Below are 21,580 nucleotides of genomic sequence, written 5' to 3'. Positions count from 1 at the left end.
TATAATGTGTATGTAGTGATCTCCCCCTAGTGGTGGTGTATAATCTGTATGTAGTGATCTCCTCCTAGTGGTGGTGTATAATCTGTATGTAGTGATCTCCTCCTAGTGGTGGTGTATAATCTGTATGTAATGATCTCCTCCTAGTGGTGGTGTATAATGTGTATGTAGTGATCTCCCCCTAGTGGTGGTGTATAATGTGTATGTAGTGATCTCCTCCTAGTGGTGGTGTATAATGTGTATGTAGTGATCTCCTCCTAGTGGTGGTGTATAATGTGTATGTAGTGATCTCCCCCTAGTGGTGGTGTATAATGTGTATGTAGTGATCTCCTCCTAGTGGTGGTGTATAATCTGTATGTAGTGATCTCCTCCTAGTGGTGGTGTATAATGTGTATGTAGTGATCTCCCCCTAGTGGTGGTGTATAATGTGTATGTAGTGATCTCCTCCTAGTGGTGGTGTATAATCTGTATGTAGTGATCTCCTCCTAGTGGTGGTGTATAATCTGTATGTAATGATCTCCTCCTAGTGGTGGTGTATAATGTGTATGTAGTGATCTCCCCCTAGTGGTGGTGTATAATGTGTATGTAGTGATCTCCTCCTAGTGGTGGTGTATAATGTGTATGTAGTGATCTCCTCCTAGTGGTGGTGTATAATGTGTATGTAGTGATCTCCTCCTAGTGGTGGTGTATAATGTGTATGTAGTGATCTCCTCCTAGTGGTGGTGTATAATCTGTATGTAGTGATCTCCCCCTAGTGGTGGTGTATAATGTGTATGTAGTGATCTCCTCCTAGTGGTGGTGTATAATGTGTATGTAGTGATCTCCTCCTAGTGGTGGTGTATAATGTGTATGTAGTGATCTCCCCCTAGTGGTGGTGTATAATCTGTATGTAGTGATCTCCCCCTAGTGGTGGTGTATAATGTGTATGTAGTGATCTCCCCCTAGTGGTGGTGTATAATGTGTATGTAGTGATCTCCCCCTAGTGGTGGTGTATAATGTGTATGTAGTGATCTCCTCCTAGTGGTGGTGTATAATCTGTATGTAGTGATCTCCCCCTAGTGGTGGTGTATAATGTGTATGTAGTGATCTCCTCCTAGTGGTGGTGTATAATGTGTATGTAGTGATCTCCTCCTAGTGGTGGTGTATAATGTGTATGTAGTGATCTCCCCCTAGTGGTGGTGTATAATCTGTATGTAGTGATCTCCCCCTAGTGGTGGTGTATAATGTGTATGTAGTGATCTCCCCCTAGTGGTGGTGTATAATGTGTATGTAGTGATCTCCCCCTAGTGGTGGTGTATAATCTGTATGTAGTGAGCTCCTCCTAGTGGTGGTGTATAATCTGTATGTAGTGATCTCCCCCTAGTGGTGATGTATAATGTGTATGTAGTGATCTCCCCCTAGTGGTGGTGTATAATGTGTATGTAGTGATCTCCCCCTAGTGGTGGTGTATAATCTGTATGTAGTGATCTCCCCCTAGTGGTGGTGTATAATGTGTATGTAGTGATCTCCTCCTAGTGGTGGTGTATAATCTGTATGTAGTGATCTCCTCCTAGTGGTGGTGTATAATCTGTATGTAGTGATCTCCTCCTAGTGGTGGTGTATAATCTGTATGTAGTGAGCTCCCCCTAGTGGTGGTGTATAATCTGTATGTAGTGATCTCCCCCTAGTGGTGGTGTATAATGTGTATGTAGTGATCTCCTCCTAGTGGTGGTGTATAATCTGTATGTAGTGATCTCCTCCTAGTGGTGGTGTATAATGTGTATGTAGTGATCTCCTCCTAGTGGTGGTGTATAATCTGTATGTAGTGATCTCCCCCTAGTGGTGGTGTATAATCTGTATGTAGTGATCTCCCCCTAGTGGTGGTGTATAATCTGTATGTAGTGATCTCCTCCTAGTGGTGGTGTATAATCTGTATGTAGTGAGCTCCTCCTAGTGGTGGTGTATAATCTGTATGTAGTGAGCTCCTCCTAATACATCTATAGGTAGATATACTATTTGATAAGTTAGGACCCCGGTTCTTACCCTCCGGGCGTATTCTGGATCTTCCTGCGGCTGGAATCGTCCGGATTTGTTCCTTGTGCGCGATGCTCTGCAGAGAGAAGAGACAGGTGACTCTGGTCAGGAGTCTATACATATCGGGGCACATAGCACAGAGGTCGGGACCCAGCAGAACCAATGACTCCCCTGTTATCAGCCATTTCTGTTCAGAGGTCCCTGAATCATGGGCCCAAAACCTGTGGATAGAACTGCATTTCCCCTGGTGGCTGCTTGGAACGTCACCACCAAAGGGGGAATGGGTCGGTACCATGTGACATTGTCTGGACCCCGGAAGGGGACACAAGGTCAATTAAGTGTCTTTTTATAGACTCTCCCTGAACAGGTTACCGGAGGTGCAGTAATGTTAGAGTTGTCCACACAACCTCCGGTATAGCACAACACTTGCCCACAACCCTGAATGGCTAAAAGACCCCCATCACCAGCCTCAGTGAGACAGAACCTCATGAGCATAGTAGGCCGCCACCAGATTCTCATTTGATATAAACCCGGTCCATAATGGGATTATATCGGGTCAGTAGCTAACCAGGGAGCGTATATGAAAGGTATGAGACCTCTGCACTTCGCTTATATAAGCAATAATCTAATCTAATAATCACTAGCGTCTTCCCTGCTCTGTACAAGCAGTAACTGATTCTGAGTCCTGATTGGCTGGGCTGATTGTGCATGTTCATGTGAATGCCCTCAGTGCTCTGGCCTCAGTGCCTTTAGCTGATGTCACAATCAGCAGGTCCCGCCCACTTTAGAAGCTGAGAGGATTTTACACATAGGGCTGATAGACATAAGAGGTTGGATCTCAGGTTAGGAAGAAGCCGGCAGCAGGTTGTGTGGGGCTTGTGACAGGTTCTCTCCAGCTGAGCGACAACTATTTTATGTCAAGTTTCACCAAACTACTACCTCCTCCTCTAGCTACTACCCTGCCGGCGCAGCCTGGGCTAGACGAGGCCTAGTCTATGACCAAGGCCCGAGCCGGTGCTAACCATCTAATCGCCCCCATACCTGCACTCACCTCACAGCCCCAGAGCTCTGCAGGCCGGGGTTAGGACACGATTTATCTGTAAAATAGGAGAGAATGTTATATCCCACCCGCTGTGTCAGCGCTTACTGACTTCTGGTATTCTATTCATGACGAGGCGCGGGACCGGACCGGAACCAGGGGCGTGGGCTCCTCCCCGATGCCAGGGACCGGAGCCAGGGGCGCGGGCTCCTCCCCGATGCCAGGGACCGGAGCCAGGGGCGCGGGCTCCTCCCCGATGCCAGGGACCGGAACCAGGGGCACGGGCTCCTCCCCGATGACAGGGACCGGAACCAGGGGCACGGGCTCCTCCCCGATGACAGGGACCGGAACCAGGGGCACGGGCTCCTCCCCGATGACAGGGACCGGAACCAGGGGCACGGGCTCCTCCCCGATGACAGGGACCGGAACCAGGGGCACGGGCTCCTCCCCGATGACAGGGACCGGAACCAGGGGCACGGGCTCCTCCCCGATGACAGGGACCGGAACCAGGGGCACGGGCTCCTCCCCGATGCCAGGGACCGGAACCAGGGGCATGGGCTCCTCCCCGATGCCAGGGACCGGAACCAGGGGCATGGGCTCCTCCCCGATGCCAGGGACCGGAACCAGGGGCGTGGGCTCCTCCCCGATGCCAGGGACCGGAACCAGGGGCGTGGGCTCCTTCCTGATGACAGGGACCGGAACCAGGGGCGTGGGCTCCTCCCCGATGCCAGGGACCGGAACCAGGGGCACGGGCTCCTCCCCGATGCCAGGGACCGGAACCAGGGGCACGGGCTCCTCCCCGATGCCAGGGACCGGAACCAGGGGCATGGGCTCCTCCCCGATGCCAGGGACCGGAACCAGGGGCATGGGCTCCTCCCCGATGCCAGGGACCGGAACCAGGGGCATGGGCTCCTCCCCGATGACAGGGACAGGAACAAGGGGTGAGGAGTGTGGGCTCCTTTTCAATGACAGGGACCGGAACCAGGGGCGCGGGCTCCTCCCTGATGACAGGAGCAGGGCACGGGCTCCTCCCTGATGACGGGGCGAGGGGCTGGTACCTTGTGGCGCTGTCTTCTGTGCACGCTGGTCCTTCTCCTGGTTCCTGTGGAGGGACACAGTGTGAGGAGCGGCTCCGGCTGCTGCAGGGCCTCATGGCGGGGGCTACTTACCTCTGCATACATTCCTCACAGAGGAGGTTGTCGGTGAGTCCTGGGGGGGTGGGGGAGGAGGAGGGGACCAGGAGCAGAGGGGTGAACGAGCCGCGGATGGAGACACAGGGGCGGCCGCAGCGCAGAGACAGCTGATACCAGCGAGGAATAGTCAGCTCCTGCCCATGGACCACGCACCAGCCCCGGCCGCCTGCAAGACAAGACACTGTGCATTACACGTGACCCCGCCCCCGAAGAGCCTACCCATAAACCCCGCCCTCCTGGAGGTCACGTGACTGGGAGCCGCTCCGGGACGCATCTCCCCATCACTAACAACATTCCTCCGCGTTACCCCGGCAACGGCGCTGACCTCACACTGCTGACGTCACGCGGGGCGGAGACCACGTGATCCTATTGGCGGGTCACAATCACATGACCCCGAGGATGCGTTAACCCGTCCAATGCCGAGAAGGCGGCGCCCACCAGGTAACAGCAGACAGAGGGTCTCACCTTCCGGCTCTCCCCGAGCCTCATCCCGGGTGTCCGGAGGAGGAGGAGTCCGCGGAGACTTCTGCAAGAAACGTCACAGTCACCAACTGACACGGGGGCCCCAGCCAGGAGGAGGGACACGGGGGCCCCAGCCAGGAGGAGGAGGGGGGACACGGGGGCCCCAGCCAGGAGGAGGGACACGGGGGCCCCAGCCAGGAGGAGGAGGGGGGACACGGGGGCCCCAGCCAGGAGGAGGGACACGGGGGCCCCAGCCAGGAGGAAGGACACGGGGGCCCCAGCCAGGAGGAGGAGGGGGGACACGGGGGCCCCAGCCAGGAGGAGGAGGGGGGACACGGGGGGCCCCAGCCAGGAGGAGGAGGAGGAGGGACGGGGGGCCCCAGCCAGGAGGAGGAGGAGGAGGGACACGGGGGGCCCCAGCCAGGAGGAGGAGGAGGAGGGACACGGGGGGCCCCAGCCAGGAGGAGGAGGAGGAGGGACACGGGGGGCCCCAGCCAGGAGGAGGAGGGACACGGGGGGCCCCAGCCAGGAGGAGGAGGAGGAGGGACACGGGGGGCCCCAGCCAGGAGGAGGAGGGGGGACACGGGGGGCCCCAGCCAGGAGGAGGAGGGGGGACACGGGGGGCCCCAGCCAGGAGGAGGAGGGGGGACACGGGGGGCCCCAGCCAGGAGGAGGAGGGGGGACACGGGGGGCCCCAGCCAGGAGGAGGAGGGGGGACACGGGGGGCCCCAGCCAGGAGGAGGAGGGGGGACACGGGGGGCCCCAGCCAGGAGGAGGAGGGGGGACACGGGGGGCCCCAGCCAGGAGGAGGAGGGGGGACACGGGGGCCCCAGCCAGGAGGAGGAGGGACACGGGGGGCCCCAGCCAGGAGGAGGAGGGACACGGGGGGCCCCAGCCAGGAGGAGGAGGGACACGGGGGGCCCCAGCCAGGAGGAGGAGGGACACGGGGGGCCCCAGCCAGGAGGAGGAGCAGGGGGGACACGGGGGGCCCCAGCCAGGAGGAGGAGCAGGGGGGACACGGGGGCCCCAGCCAGGAGGAGGGACACGGGGGCCCCAGCCAGGAGGAGGAGGGGGGACACGGGGGCCCCAGCCAGGAGGAGGGACACGGGGGCCCCAGCCAGGAGGAGGGACACGGGGGCCCCAGCCAGGAGGGGGGACACGGGGGCCCCAGCCAGGAGGAGGAGGGGGGACACGGGGGCCCCAGCCAGGAGGAGGAGGAGGAGGGACACGGGGGGCCCCAGCCAGGAGGAGGAGGAGGAGGGACACGGGGGGCCCCAGCCAGGAGGAGGAGGAGGAGGGACACGGGGGGCCCCAGCCAGGAGGAGGAGGAGGAGGGACACGGGGGGGCCCCAGCCAGGAGGAGGAGCAGGGGGGACACGGGGGCCCCCAGCCAGGAGGAGGAGCAGGGGGGACACGGGGGCCCCAGCCAGGAGGAGGAGGGGGGACACGGGGGGCCCCAGCCAGGAGGAGGAGGGGGGACACGGGGGGCCCCAGCCAGGAGGAGGAGGGGGGACACGGGGGGCCCCAGCCAGGAGGAGGAGGGGGGACACGGGGGGCCCCAGCCAGGAGGAGGAGGGGGGACACGGGGGGCCCCAGCCAGGAGGAGGAGGGGGGGGACACGGGGGCCCCAGCCAGGAGGAGGAGGGGGGGGACACGGGGGCCCCAGCCAGGAGGAGGAGCGGGGGGGACACGGGGGCCCCAGCCAGGAGGAGGAGCGGGGGGGACACGGGGGCCCCAGCCAGGAGGAGGGTAGACACGGGGGCCCCAGCCAGGAGGAGGGTAGACACGGGGGCCCAAGCCAGGAGGAGGGTAGACACGGGGGCCCAAGCCAGGAGGAGGGGAGACACGGGGGCCCAGCAAGGAGGAGGAGGGGGAGCACAGGGGGTCCCAGCAAGGAGGAGGAGGGGGGGCACAGGGGGTCCCAGCAAGGAGGAGGGGGGGGGCACAGGGGGTCCCAGCAAGGAGGAGGGGGGGGGGGACAGGGGATCCCATCAAGGAGGAGGGGGGGGGGACACAGGAGGTCCAAGCAAGGGGGGGGGGGGACACAGGGGGTCCCAGCAAGGAGGAGGGGGGGACACAGGGGGTCCCAGCAAGGAGGAGGGGGGGACACAGGGGGTCCCAGCAAGGAGGAGGGGGGGACACAGGGGGTCCCAGCAAGGAGGAGGGGGGGACACAGGGGGTCCCAGCAAGGAGGAGGGGGGGACACAGGGGGTCCCAGCAAGGAGGAGGGGGGGACACAGGGGGTCCCAGCAAGGAGGGGGGGGGGACACAGGGGGTCCCAGCAAGGAGGGGGGGGGACACAGGGGGTCCCAGCAAGGAGGGGGGGGGGGACACAGGGGGTCCCAGCAAGGAGGGGGGGGGGGACACAGGGGGTCCCAGCAAGGAGGAGGGGGGGCACAGGGGGTCCCAGCAAGGAGGAGGGGGGGACACACACAGGGGGTCCCAGCAAGGAGGAGGGACACACACAGTAGAGAGAGAGGGGGGAGTAGTCGTGATGAGGGGCGCATGTCCTCACCTGTCCGCCGCTCTCTGCTTGCTTGAAGTGCTCCTGTAGCCTTTGGACGAGCTCTGTGTTCTGTCAGAGAGTAAAGGGTTAAAGGGATTTCCCGTTTTCTAGCAGTTCCCTCAGATCCGGGATGAAAGGTTCTTACTATAATTCCCTCTTATGTGAAATCTCCTCTACCTTTTAAAAATAAAACATTTCCTTCAACGTCATGTGACAATGAGCAGAGAAGAGTCAGATTTTGCCTGAGATGAGTCAAATTTAGAGGCTACAGGGGAAGTGTTTGGTTCCATAGCACCTAGAAAGCTGCTGCTGGTGTCATTATAAAGAATCTCCTCCTCACATCAGGATTGTGCGTCTATGATCTACAGAACGGGAGATGCAGGTAATGATATCGGTGGGATGTGGATCCTCATCTTCCTTTTCTGCCGGTGTCTTTACCTGGATCTCTGGTTCTGTAGCGCACGGAACCGCAATGCTGATGTCATCTGAAAGCTGAGATTCTGATGGCTTTATGATCAGCTTGTAATATGTCTGCACCATGGGTCACATGACTCCGCTGGGGGCGCCCTTGGGTGCTGCTCACATTGTGATGATTAGGCTCCCTGTAGCAGGGGTGACAGGTCCTTAGTCATGTGATCAGTCTAGGGGGGTCCTCACCTTTCCTGCCCCCCGCAGGCCGAGCTTCTTGCAGTACTGCTGCAGCTGCGCCCTCTTCAGAAGATGCAGAGAGGACGGGGTTAAGTCCAGCTCCGCAGCCTTGTCCTGGCGCCTGGGCATAGTGACTGGGGGACTACAAGTCACAGGATCACCTCTGGCAGGCTACCTACCTGCTACCTATGGCCGCACTGCCGGGGGGAGGGTCTCCTTATCTGTTCACTTAATTAGTAGCAGCCAATCAGGAGATCCCAGTAATCAGCTCCATAGTGCAGTGTCCCCCGGGGCATGCTGGGAGTTGTAAGAAGTGGCCCCTTTATATCACATTGGAGGGCCCATACAGGGCGCCCCCTACAGGATCACCGCGCTCTGGACCCTGTTCACATTCACTGGTTTCGGTTACAGTTTTTGTAGTTGTGACTAACAGCGCAGTTTTATCGTTTAGTCATGTCTGGTCTATAGGGGATCGTTTGGTGATGCCTGATCTGTAAGAATTGCATGAGATTGTTTGTTCATGCCTGATCTGTGCAGGATCATTTAGTCGTGTCTGATCTGTAGGGACTACACAGGATTGTTTAGTCGTGTCTGATCTATAGGGACTACACAGGATCGTTTAGTCGTGTCTGATCTATAGGGACTACACAGAATCGTTTAGTCGTGTCTGATCTATAGGGACTACACAGGATTGTTTAGTCGTGTCTGATCTATAGGGACTACACAGAATCGTTTAGTCGTGTCTGATCTATAGGGACTACACAGAATCGTTTAGTCGTGTCTGATCTATAGGGACTACACAGGATCATTTAGTCGTGTCTGATCTATAGGGATCTATACAGGATCATTTAGTCGTGTCTGATCTATAAGGAATACACAGGATCGTTAAGTTGTGTCTGATCTATAGGGACTATACAGAATGATTTAGTCATGCCTGATCTATAGGGACTGCAGTGTTGTTTAGTTGTGTCTGATCTATAGGGACTACACAGGATCATTTAGTCATGTCTGGTCTATAGGGACTACACAGGATCGTTTAGTCATGGCTGGTCTATAGGGACTATACAGGATCTTTTAGTCATGTCTAGTCTATAAAGACTACATAGGATCGTTTAGTCATGTCTGGTCTATAGGGACTACACAGGATCGTTTAGTCATGTCTGGTCTATAGGGACTATACAGGATCTTTTAGTCATGTCTAGTCTATAGGGACTACATAGGATCGTTTAGTCATGTCTGGTCTATAGGGACTACACAGGATCGTTTAGTCATGTCTGGTCTATAGGGACTACACAGGATCGTTTAGTCATGTCTGGTCTATAGGGACTACACAGGATCGTTTAGTCATGGCTGGTCTATAGGGACTACACAGGATCATTTAGTCATGGCTGGTCTATAGGGACTACACAGGATCGTTTAGTCATGGCTGGTCTATAGGGACTACACAGGATCGTTTAGTCATGTCTGGTCTATAGGGACTACACAGGATTGTTTAGTCGTGTCTGATCTATAGGGACTACACAGGATTGTTTAGTCGTGTCTGATCTATAGGGACTACACAGGATTGTTTAGTCGTGTCTGATCTATAGGGACTACACAGGATTGTTTAGTCGTGTCTGATCTATAGGGACTACACAGAATCGTTTAGTCGTGTCTGATCTATAGGGACTACACAGAATCGTTTAGTCGTGTCTGATCTATAGGGACTACACAGGATCATTTAGTCGTGTCTGATCTATAGGGATCTATACAGGATCATTTAGTCGTGTCTGATCTATAAGGAATACACAGGATCGTTAAGTTGTGTCTGATCTATAGGGACTATACAGAATGATTTAGTCATGCCTGATCTATAGGGACTGCAGTGTTGTTTAGTCGTGTCTGATCTATAGGGACTACACAGGATCATTTAGTCATGTCTGGTCTATAGGGACTACACAGGATCGTTTAGTCATGGCTGGTCTATAGGGACTATACAGGATCTTTTAGTCATGTCTGGTCTATAGGGACTACACAGGATCGTTTAGTCATGTCTGATCTATAGGGACTATACAGGATCGTTTAGTCATGTCTAGTCTATAGGGACTACACAGGATCGTTTAGTCATGTCTGATATATAGGGACTATACAGGATCGTTTAGTCATGTCTTGTCTATAGGGACTACATAGGATCGGTTAGTCATGTCTGGTCTATAGGGACCACACAGGATCGTTTAGTCATGTCTGGTCTATAGGGACTACACAGGATCGTTTAGTCATGTCTGGTCTATAGGGACTACACAGGATCGTTTAGTCATGTCTGGTCTATAGGGACTACACAGGATTGTTTAGTCATGTCTGGTCTATAGGGACTACACAGGATCGTTTAGTCATGTCTGGTCTATAGGGACTACACAGGATCGTTTAGTCATGTCTGGTCTATAGGGACTACACAGGATCGTTTAGTCATGTCTGGTCTATAGGGACTACACAGGATCGTTTAGTCATGTCTGGTCTATAGGGACTACATAGGATCGTTTAGTCATGTCTGGTCTATAGGGACTACACAGGATCGTTTAGTCATGTCTGATCTATAGGGACTATACAGGATCGTTTAGTCATGTCTAGTCTATAGGGACTACATAGGATCGGTTAGTCATGTCTGGTCTATAGGGACTACACAGGATCGTTTAGTCATGTCTGGTCTATAGGGACTACACAGGATCGTTTAGTCATGTCTGGTCTATAGGGACTACACAGGATCGTTTAGTCATGTCTGGTCTATAGGGACTACACAGGATCGTTTAGTCATGTCTGGTCTATAGGGACTACACAGGATTGTTTAGTCATGTCTGGTCTATAGGGACTACACAGGATCGTTTAGTCATGTCTGGTCTATAGGGACTACACAGGATCGTTTAGTCATGTCTGGTCTATAGGGACTACACAGGATCGTTTAGTCATGTCTGGTCTATAGGGACTACACAGGATCGTTTAGTCATGTCTGGTCTATAGGGACTAGTGTTTGCTGTTCTGGTAGCGCTATAGAAATACTGATGATATAAAACTGGAATGGCGGGGGAGGGGGGGGGGATCTTGCAGGGTCCACACTGAGAACTCCCAGGAACGGGATAAATCTGGGAAATTGGGAGAGAACACGGATCCGCAATCTCCATCCAGAGCAGACATGACTAATGGATCTAAGGGCAGGCCTGAGCAGTGGATCCCCTGTACCCCTGGGGTGCAGGGTCTATCGGGAGCTGACCCAGTGAATGTTAACCCTTGGCATGCTGCAGTAGGTGTGAGTGTAGCTCCGCCCCCATGACGCTCGTGTCCCCGCACATCACCCCACCCCGCACCGCAGCACTTTCCATTCTCAGTCACCGTCACCGTGGAAACACAAATAAGCCGATGACATCTAACGAGTGGCCGCAGCGGATTGGCCGATCATTGTGTCTGTGATGATGTCATAACTCTTTGCACCTCTGCCCCCCTCCCCCCCATCTCACGGCCATTGACATCACAGCCTCCAGAAGAGCAAATACCTGGCAGGTGAAGGGGCGCGATGCTCTGCAGAGGGCTGCAGGCTTCTGATGTGATGGGGGGGGGGCAGCTGGTGAAGGGTTAATAGTGGGAGGGGCTGCTGCAGCATTGCCGTGAGGTTTCTTATCGCATCTGCAGTTCAGCAGGTGAGGGGTTAACGGAAGCGGCTGTCGGCTCCTGGCATGAATATGTATAACAGTGAGGGGGCATCATGTGCCTCTGCCTGTCACACGCCCCCCTCACACCCTGCATCATCCTCTCCGCAGAGCCAGCAGCAGCACATAAAGCCGGAGCAGCAGAGCCACGCGCGCTGCACACTGCTACACCCAGCCGGCATGAGACAGCGCAGAGACGGTAAGACAGAGCCCCGTGCCACCTATACAGCACCCCGTACCATCACTGCCACCTATACACCACCCCGTACCATCACTGCCACCTATACACCACCCCGTACCATCACTGCCACCTATACATCACCCGTACCATCACTGCCACCTATACACCACCCCGTACCATCACTGCCCCTATACACCACCCCGTACCATCACTGCCACCTATACATCACCCCGTACCATCACTGCCACCTATACATCACCCCGTACCATCACTGCCACCTATACACCACCCCGTACCATCACTGCCACCTATACAGCACCCCGTACCATCACTGCCACCTATACAGCACCCCGTACCATCACTGCCACCTATACAGCACCCCGTACCATCACTGCCACCAATACAGCACCCCCTACCATCACTGCCACCTATACAGCACCCCGTACCATCACTGCCACCTATACAGCACCCCGTACCATCACTGCCACCTATACACCACCCGTACCATCACTGCCACCTATACACCACCCCGTACCATCACTGCCACCTATACAGCACCCCGTACCATCACTGCCACCTATACACCACCCCGTACCATCACTGCCACCTATACACCACCCCGTACCATCACTGCCACCTATACACCACCCCGTACCATCACTGCCACCTATACATCACCCGTACCATCACTGCCACCTATACACCACCCCGTACCATCACTGCCCCTATACACCACCCCGTACCATCACTGCCACCTATACATCACCCCGTACCATCACTGCCACCTATACATCACCCCGTACCATCACTGCCACCTATACACCACCCCGTACCATCACTGCCACCTATACAGCACCCCGTACCATCACTGCCACCTATACAGCACCCCGTACCATCACTGCCACCTATACAGCACCCCGTACCATCACTGCCACCAATACAGCACCCCCTACCATCACTGCCACCTATACAGCACCCCGTACCATCACTGCCACCTATACAGCACCCCGTACCATCACTGCCACCTATACACCACCCGTACCATCACTGCCACCTATACACCACCCCGTACCATCACTGCCACCTATACAGCACCCCGTACCATCACTGCCACCTATACACCACCCCGTACCATCACTGCCACCTATACATCACCCGTACCATCACTGCCACCTATACACCACCCCGTACCATCACTGCCACCTATACACCACCCCGTACCATCACTGCCACCTATACACCACCCCGTACCATCACTGCCACCTATACATCACCCCGTACCATCACTGCCACCTATACACCACCCCGTACCATCACTGCCACCTATACAGCACCCCGTACCATCACTGCCACCTATACACCACCCCGTACCATCACTGCCACCTATACATCACCCGTACCATCACTGCCACCTATACACCACCCCGTACCATCACTGCCACCTATACACCACCCCATACCATCACTGCCACCTATACACCACCCCGTACCATCACTGCCACCTATACAGCACCCCGTACCATCACTGCCACCTATACACCACCCCGTACCATCACTGCCACCTATACACCACCCCGTACCATCACTGCCACCTATACACCACCCCGTACCATCACTGCCACCTATACATCACCCCGTACCATCACTGCCACCTATACAGCACCCCGTACCATCACTGCCACCTATACACCACCCCGTACCATCACTGCCACCTATACACCACCCCGTACCATCACTGCCACCTATACACCACCCCGTACCATCACTGCCACCTATACATCACCCCGTACCATCACTGCCACCTATACACCACCCCGTACCATCACTGCCACCTATACACCACCCCGTACCATCACTGCCACCTATACACCACCCCGTACCATCACTGCCACCTATACACCACCCCGTACCATCACTGCCACCTATACAGCACCCCCTAACATCACTGCCACCTATACAGCACCCCCTACCATCACTGCCACCTATACAGCACCCCGTACCATCACTGCCACCTATACAGCACCCCGTACCATCACTGCCACCTATACACCTCCCAGCACTCATAGCCGTCCTGTGCCCCCCATACACTATCACTACCACCTGTGCCACAGATACATTACCATCACTGCCACCTATACACCACCCCGTACCATCACTGCCACCTATACAGCACCTCGTACCATCACTGCCCCCTATACACCACCCCGTACCATCACTGCCACCTATACAGCACCTCGTACCATCACTGCCACCTATACAGCACCCCGTACCATCGCTGCCACCTATACAGCACCCCGTACCATCGCTGCCACCTATACACCACCCCGTACCATCACTGCCCCTATACAGCACCCCGTACCATCACTGCCCCTATACAGCACCCCGTACCATCACTGCCACCTATACACCACCCCGTACCATCACTGCCCCTATACACCACCCCGTACCATCACTGCCACCTATACATCACCCCGTACCATCACTGCCACCTATACATCACCCCGTACCATCACTGCCACCTATACACCACCCCGTACCATCACTGCCACCTATACAGCACCCCGTACCATCACTGCCACCTATACAGCACCCCGTACCATCACTGCCACCTATACAGCACCCCGTACCATCACTGCCACCAATACAGCACCCCCTACCATCACTGCCACCTATACAGCACCCCGTACCATCACTGCCACCTATACAGCACCCCGTACCATCACTGCCACCTATACACCACCCGTACCATCACTGCCACCTATACACCACCCCGTACCATCACTGCCACCTATACAGCACCCCGTACCATCACTGCCACCTATACACCACCCCGTACCATCACTGCCACCTATACATCACCCGTACCATCACTGCCACCTATACACCACCCCGTACCATCACTGCCACCTATACACCACCCCGTACCATCACTGCCACCTATACACCACCCCGTACCATCACTGCCACCTATACATCACCCCGTACCATCACTGCCACCTATACACCACCCCGTACCATCACTGCCACCTATACAGCACCCCGTACCATCACTGCCACCTATACACCACCCCGTACCATCACTGCCACCTATACATCACCCGTACCATCACTGCCACCTATACACCACCCCGTACCATCACTGCCACCTATACACCACCCCATACCATCACTGCCACCTATACACCACCCCGTACCATCACTGCCACCTATACAGCACCCCGTACCATCACTGCCACCTATACACCACCCCGTACCATCACTGCCACCTATACACCACCCCGTACCATCACTGCCACCTATACACCACCCCGTACCATCACTGCCACCTATACATCACCCCGTACCATCACTGCCACCTATACAGCACCCCGTACCATCACTGCCACCTATACACCACCCCGTACCATCACTGCCACCTATACACCACCCCGTACCATCACTGCCACCTATACACCACCCCGTACCATCACTGCCACCTATACATCACCCCGTACCATCACTGCCACCTATACACCACCCCGTACCATCACTGCCACCTATACACCACCCCGTACCATCACTGCCACCTATACACCACCCCGTACCATCACTGCCACCTATACACCACCCCGTACCATCACTGCCACCTATACAGCACCCCCTAACATCACTGCCACCTATACAGCACCCCCTACCATCACTGCCACCTATACAGCACCCCCTACCATCACTGCCACCTATACAGCACCCCGTACCATCACTGCCACCTATACAGCACCCCGTACCATCACTGCCACCTATACACCTCCCAGCACTCATAGCCGTCCTGTGCCCCCCATACACTATCACTACCACCTGTGCCACAGATACATTACCATCACTGCCACCTATACACCACCCCGTACCATCACTGCCACCTATACAGCACCTCGTACCATCACTGCCCCCTATACACCACCCCGTACCATCACTGCCACCTATACAGCACCTCGTACCATCACTGCCACCTATACAGCACCCCGTACCATCGCTGCCACCTATACAGCACCCCGTACCATCGCTGCCACCTATACACCACCCCGTACCATCACTGCCCCTATACAGCACCCCGTACCATCACTGCCCCTATACAGCACCCCGTACCATCACTGCCACCTATACACCACCCCGTACCATCACTGCCACCTATACACCACCCCGTACCATCACTGCCACCTATACAGCACCCCGTACCATCACTGCCACCTATACAGCACCCCGTACCATCACTGCCCCCTATACAGCACCCCGTACCATCACTGCCCCTATACAGCACCCCGTACCATCACTGCCACCTATACACCACCCCGTACCATCACTGCCACCTGTACACCACCCCCTACCATCACTGCCACCTATACAGCACCCAGCACTCACTGCCACCTATACACCACCCCGTACCATCACTGCCACCTATACAGCACCCCGTACCATCACTGCCACCTATACAGCACCCCGTACCATCACTGCCACCTATACACCACCCCGTACCATCACTGCCACCTTTACAGCACCCCCTACCATCACTGCCACCTATACAGCACCCCGTACCATCACTGCCACCTATACAGCACCCCGTACCATCACTGCCACCTATACAGCACCCCGTACCATCACTGCCCCCTATACATCACCCCGTACCATCACTGCCACCTATACAGCACCCCGTACCATCACTGCCACCTATACAGCACCCCGTACCATCACTGCCACCTATACATCAACCTTACCATCACTGCAACCTATACAGCACCCCCTACCATCACTGCCACCTATACACCACCCCCTACCATCACTGCCACCTATACAGCACCCCGTACCATCACTGCCACCTATACATCACCCCGTACCATCACTGCCACCTATACAGCACCCCGTACCATCACTGCCACCTATACACCACCCCGTACCATCACTGCCACCTATACACCACCCCGTATCATCACTGCCCCCTATACAGCACCCCGTACCATCACTGCCCCCTATACACCACCCCGTACCATCACTGCCCCCTATAAACCACCCCCTACCATCACTGCCACCTATACACCACCCCGTACCATCACTGCCACCTATACACCACCCCGTATCATCACTGCCCCCTATACACCACCCCGTACCATCACTGCCACCTATACAGCACCCCGTACCATCACTGCCACCTATACACCACCCCGTACCATCACTGCCACCTATACATCACCCCGTACCATCACTGCCACCTATACACCACCCCGTACCATCACTGCCACCTATACACCACCCCGTACCATCACTGCCACCTATACACCACCCCGTACCATCACTGCCACCTATACAGCACCCCGTACCATCACTGCCACCTATACAGCACCCCGCACCATCACTGCCACCTATACACCACCCCGTACCATCACTGCCACCTATACAGCACCCCGTACCATCACTGCCACCTTTACACCACCCCGTACCATCACTGCCACCTATACAGCACCCCGTACCATCACTGCCACCTATACACCACCCCGTACCATCACTGCCACCTATACACCACCCCGTACCATCACTGCCACCTATACAGCACCCCGTACCATCACTGCCACCTATACACCACCCCGTACCATCACTGCCACCTATACAGCACCCCGTACCATCACTGCCACCTATACACCACCCCGTACCATCACTGCCACCTATACACCACCCCGTACCATCACTGCCACCTGTACACCACCCCGTACCATCACTGCCACCTATACACCACCCCGTACCATCACTGCCACCTATACATCACCCCGTACCATCACTGCCACCTATACAGCACCCCGTACCATCACTGCCACCTATACACCACCCCGTACCATCACTGCCACCTATACAGCACCCCGTACCATCACTGCCACCTATACATCACCCCGTACCATCACTGCCACCTATACACCACCCCGTACCATCGCTGCCACCTATACACCTCCCAGCACTCATAGCCGTCCTGTGCCCCCCATACACTATCACTACCACCTATACACCACCCCGTACCATCGCTGCCACCTATACACCTCCCAGCACTCATAGCCGTCCTGTGCCCCCCATACACTATCACTACCACCTGTGCCACAGATACATTACCATCACTGCCACCTATACAGCACCTCGTACCATCACTGCCACCTATACACCACCCCGTACCATCACTGCCACCTATACACCACCCCGTACCATCACTGCCACCTATACATCACCCCGTACCATCACTGCCACCTATACACCACCCCGTACCATCACTGCCACCTATACACCACCCCGTACCATCACTGCCACCTATACACCACCCCGTACCATCACTGCCACCTATACAGCACCTCGTACCATCACTGCCACCTATACAGCACCTCGTACCATCGCTGCCACTTATACAGCACCCCGTACCATCGCTGCCACCTATACAGCACCCCGTACCATCACTGCCCCTATACACCACCCCGTACCATCACTGCCCCTATACACCACCCCGTACCATCACTGCCACCTATACAGCACCCCGTACCATCACTGCCCCCTATACACCACCCCGTACCATCACTGCCACCTATACAGCACCCCGTACCATCACTGCCACCTATACAGCACCCCGTACCATCACTGCCCCTATACACCACCCCGTACCATCACTGCCACCTATACAGCACCCCGTACCATCACTGCCACCTATACAGCACCCCGTACCATCACTGCCCCCTATACATCACCCCGTACCATCACTGCCACCTATACAGCACCCCGTACCATCACTGCCACCTATACAGCACCCCGTACCATCACTGCCACCTATACATCAACCTTACCATCACTGCAACCTATACAGCACCCCGTACCATCACTGCCACCTATACAGCACCCCGTACCATCACTGCCACCTATACATCACCCCGTACCATCACTGCCACCTATACAGCACCCCGTACCATCACTGCCACCTATACACCACCCCGTACCATCACTGCCACCTATACACCACCCCGTATCATCACTGCCCCCTATACAGCACCCCGTACCATCACTGCCCCCTATACACCACCCCGTACCATCACTGCCCCCTATACACCACCCCCTACCATCACTGCCACCTATACACCACCCCGTATCATCACTGCCCCTATACACCACCCCGTACCATCACTGCCACCTATACAGCACCCCGTACCATCACTGCCACCTATACACCACCCCGTACCATCACTGCCACCTATACATCACCCCGTACCATCACTGCCACCTATACACCACCCCGTACCATCACTGCCACCTATACACCACCCCGTACCATCACTGCCACCTATACACCACCCCGTACCATCACTGCCACCTATACACCACCCCATACCATCACTGCCACCTATACAGCACCCCGTACCATCACTGCCACCTATACAGCACCCCGCACCATCACTGCCACCTATACACCACCCCGTACCATCACTGCCACCTATACAGCACCCCGTACCATCACTGCCACCTTTACACCACCCCGTACCATCACTGCCACCTATACAGCACCCCGTACCATCACTGCCACCTATACACCACCCCGTACCATCACTGCCACCTATACACCACCCCGTACCATCACTGCCACCTATACAGCACCCCGTACCATCACTGCCACCTATACACCACCCCGTACCATCACTGCCACCTATACAGCACCCGTACCATCACTGCCACCTATACACCACCCCGTACCATCACTGCCACCTATACACCACCCCGTACCATCACTGCCACCTGTACACCACCCCGTACCATCACTGCCACCTATACACCACCCCGTACCATCACTGCCACCTATACATCACCCCGTACCATCACTGCCACCTATACAGCACCCCGTACCATCACTGCCACCTATACACCACCCCGTACCATCACTGCCACCTATACAGCACCCCGTACCATCACTGCCACCTATACATCACCCCGTACCATCACTGCCACCTATACACCACCCCGTACCATCGCTGCCACCTATACACCTCCCAGCACTCATAGCCGTCCTGTGCCCCCCATACACTATCACTACCACCTATACACCACCCCGTACCATCGCTGCCACCTATACACCTCCCAGCACTCATAGCCGTCCTGTGCCCCCCATACACTATCACTACCACCTGTGCCACAGATACATTACCATCACTGCCACCTATACAGCACCTCGTACCATCACTGCCACCTATACAGCACCTCGTACCATCGCTGCCACTTATACAGCACCCCGTACCATCGCTGCCACCTATACAGCACCCCGTACCATCACTGCCCCTATACACCACCCCGTACCATCACTGCCCCTATACACCACCCCGTACCATCACTGCCACCTATACAGCACCCCGTACCATCACTGCCCCCTATACACCACCCCGTACCATCACTGCCACCTATACAGCACCCCGTACCATCACTGCCACCTATACAGCACCCCGTACCATCACTGCCCCTATACACCACCCCGTACCATCACTGCCACCTATACAGCACCCCGTACCATCACTGCCACCTATACAGCACCCCGTACCATCACTGCCACCTATACACCACCTCGTACCATCACTGCCACCTGTACATCACCCTGCGCCCCATTTACACAGCACAGTATAACCATGGGCATCTACACTGGCGTAATGTACCCGCTGTTAACAAAAATGGACACTAATGTACCATGACCGGTGCCCACACACCTGGTGATACTCACATATAGCCTGGGCACGGGGGGCTGGTGGCACGTGTAGTGGCAGTCATGTGACATGGGGGATAGTGCCAGTGAGTCATACACAAGCCGTGCCACCCACACATGGCTCTGACTCACTGCATGATTCACATACCTGGTGCCCCCCATAGATCTGCCCGTGCTGTGCCCCCCAGGATCCCGCTAGGTGCCCGCTTACGTTGTTGTTGCTTCTTCAGTTTTATTGAATTTTTTTCCTTGTTGCAGGTTTTACCAAGTGATTGAGAGAAGTGACCGGAGCCCCTGTGCCCGCCGCTCCTGCCCGGCCGCCCACCCGGAGCCGCTCTATATGCCCCTGCAGCTGCCAGCCATGAATTTCCGCAGTCACCGCCTCCTGCGCCGCTCCCCTCCTCCGCCTCCAGCCATCTCCACCAAACCCACGGCGGTGGGCGGAGCCTCGGGCAGCGGACTCTCCGGCCTGGGCAGCATAGCCCAGATCAGCCCGTGCCTCTACCTCTCCAGTGGGAACGCGGCGGGCAGCCGGCAGCTGGTCTACGCCCGCAACGTCACCTGCATCGTCAACGCCACGCTGGAGATCCCCAACTCTAACTGGCCGGACGTGGACTACATCAAGGTGCCCGTGCCGGACCTGCCCCACGCCCCGCTCGCCCTCTACTTTGATTCGGTGGCGGATCGGATCCATCAGAACGGGAAAAGGAACGGCAGGACATTGGTCCACTGCGTGGCGGGGGTCAGCCGCTCGGCCACCCTCTGCATCGCCTACCTGATGAAGTACCACCGCCTGTCCCTGCTGGACGCCCACCAGTGGGTGAAGACCCGGAGGCCGGTGGTCCGACCCAATGCCGGGTTCTGGCAGCAGCTGATCCAGTACGAGAAGAAGCTCTTCGGCAAGAACACGGTCAGGCTGGTGCCATCCCCCCTCGGACTCATCCCAGACATATACGAGCGGGAAACCCGCAACCTCATCCCCGTCTGGGGCTTCAGATGAGACCCTGCGGGCTCCGCCGGCCCACAAGGACCAGCGCTGGTGCTGCTCAGTATCCGGCCCGTATGAGACTGGACACATCCCCTCCCAGGGGCCCGGCCCGTCTTCTGGAAGTAAATCCTACTCCAAGCTC

General features: G+C 56.3%; 2 protein-coding genes across 3 annotated transcripts in view; one reads left to right on the top strand and one right to left on the bottom strand.

Annotated features, from left to right (window-relative positions):
- The window catches only part of LOC140074506 (uncharacterized), a 17,346-nt gene extending 8,917 nt beyond the window's left edge, over window positions 1-8,429 (bottom strand). Inside the window, exons 1-7 of the mRNA XM_072119471.1 lie at window positions 7,868-8,429; window positions 7,220-7,279; window positions 4,708-4,768; window positions 4,219-4,408; window positions 4,108-4,151; window positions 3,062-3,107; window positions 2,020-2,086 (exon numbers count right to left, since the gene is read on the bottom strand). Of these exons, the coding sequence (XP_071975572.1) occupies window positions 2,020-2,086; window positions 3,062-3,107; window positions 4,108-4,151; window positions 4,219-4,408; window positions 4,708-4,768; window positions 7,220-7,279; window positions 7,868-7,987 (588 nt within the window). The 5' untranslated portion in view covers window positions 7,988-8,429. The remainder of the gene's footprint in view (window positions 1-2,019; window positions 2,087-3,061; window positions 3,108-4,107; window positions 4,152-4,218; window positions 4,409-4,707; window positions 4,769-7,219; window positions 7,280-7,867) is intronic.
- Window positions 4,577-21,580, top strand: DUSP14 (dual specificity phosphatase 14). Of its 2 annotated transcripts, XM_072119469.1 has the most exons (3): window positions 4,577-4,683; window positions 11,647-11,734; window positions 20,709-21,580. In XM_072119469.1, exons 1-3 carry the CDS (start codon window positions 4,659-4,661, stop codon window positions 21,448-21,450), a joined length of 855 nt encoding a protein of 284 aa, XP_071975570.1. In that variant the 5' UTR covers window positions 4,577-4,658; the 3' UTR covers window positions 21,451-21,580. The 2 variants fall into 2 exon arrangements, with proteins under 2 accessions (XP_071975570.1, XP_071975571.1); XM_072119470.1 differs by lacking the exon at window positions 11,647-11,734 and having other exon boundaries at window positions 4,593-4,683.

This window comes from Engystomops pustulosus, chromosome 8 (genome assembly GCF_040894005.1).
Source record: "Engystomops pustulosus chromosome 8, aEngPut4.maternal, whole genome shotgun sequence".
NCBI classification, from domain to species: domain Eukaryota; kingdom Metazoa; phylum Chordata; class Amphibia; order Anura; family Leptodactylidae; genus Engystomops; species Engystomops pustulosus.
This window is presented reverse-complemented; position numbering and strand designations above follow the sequence as displayed.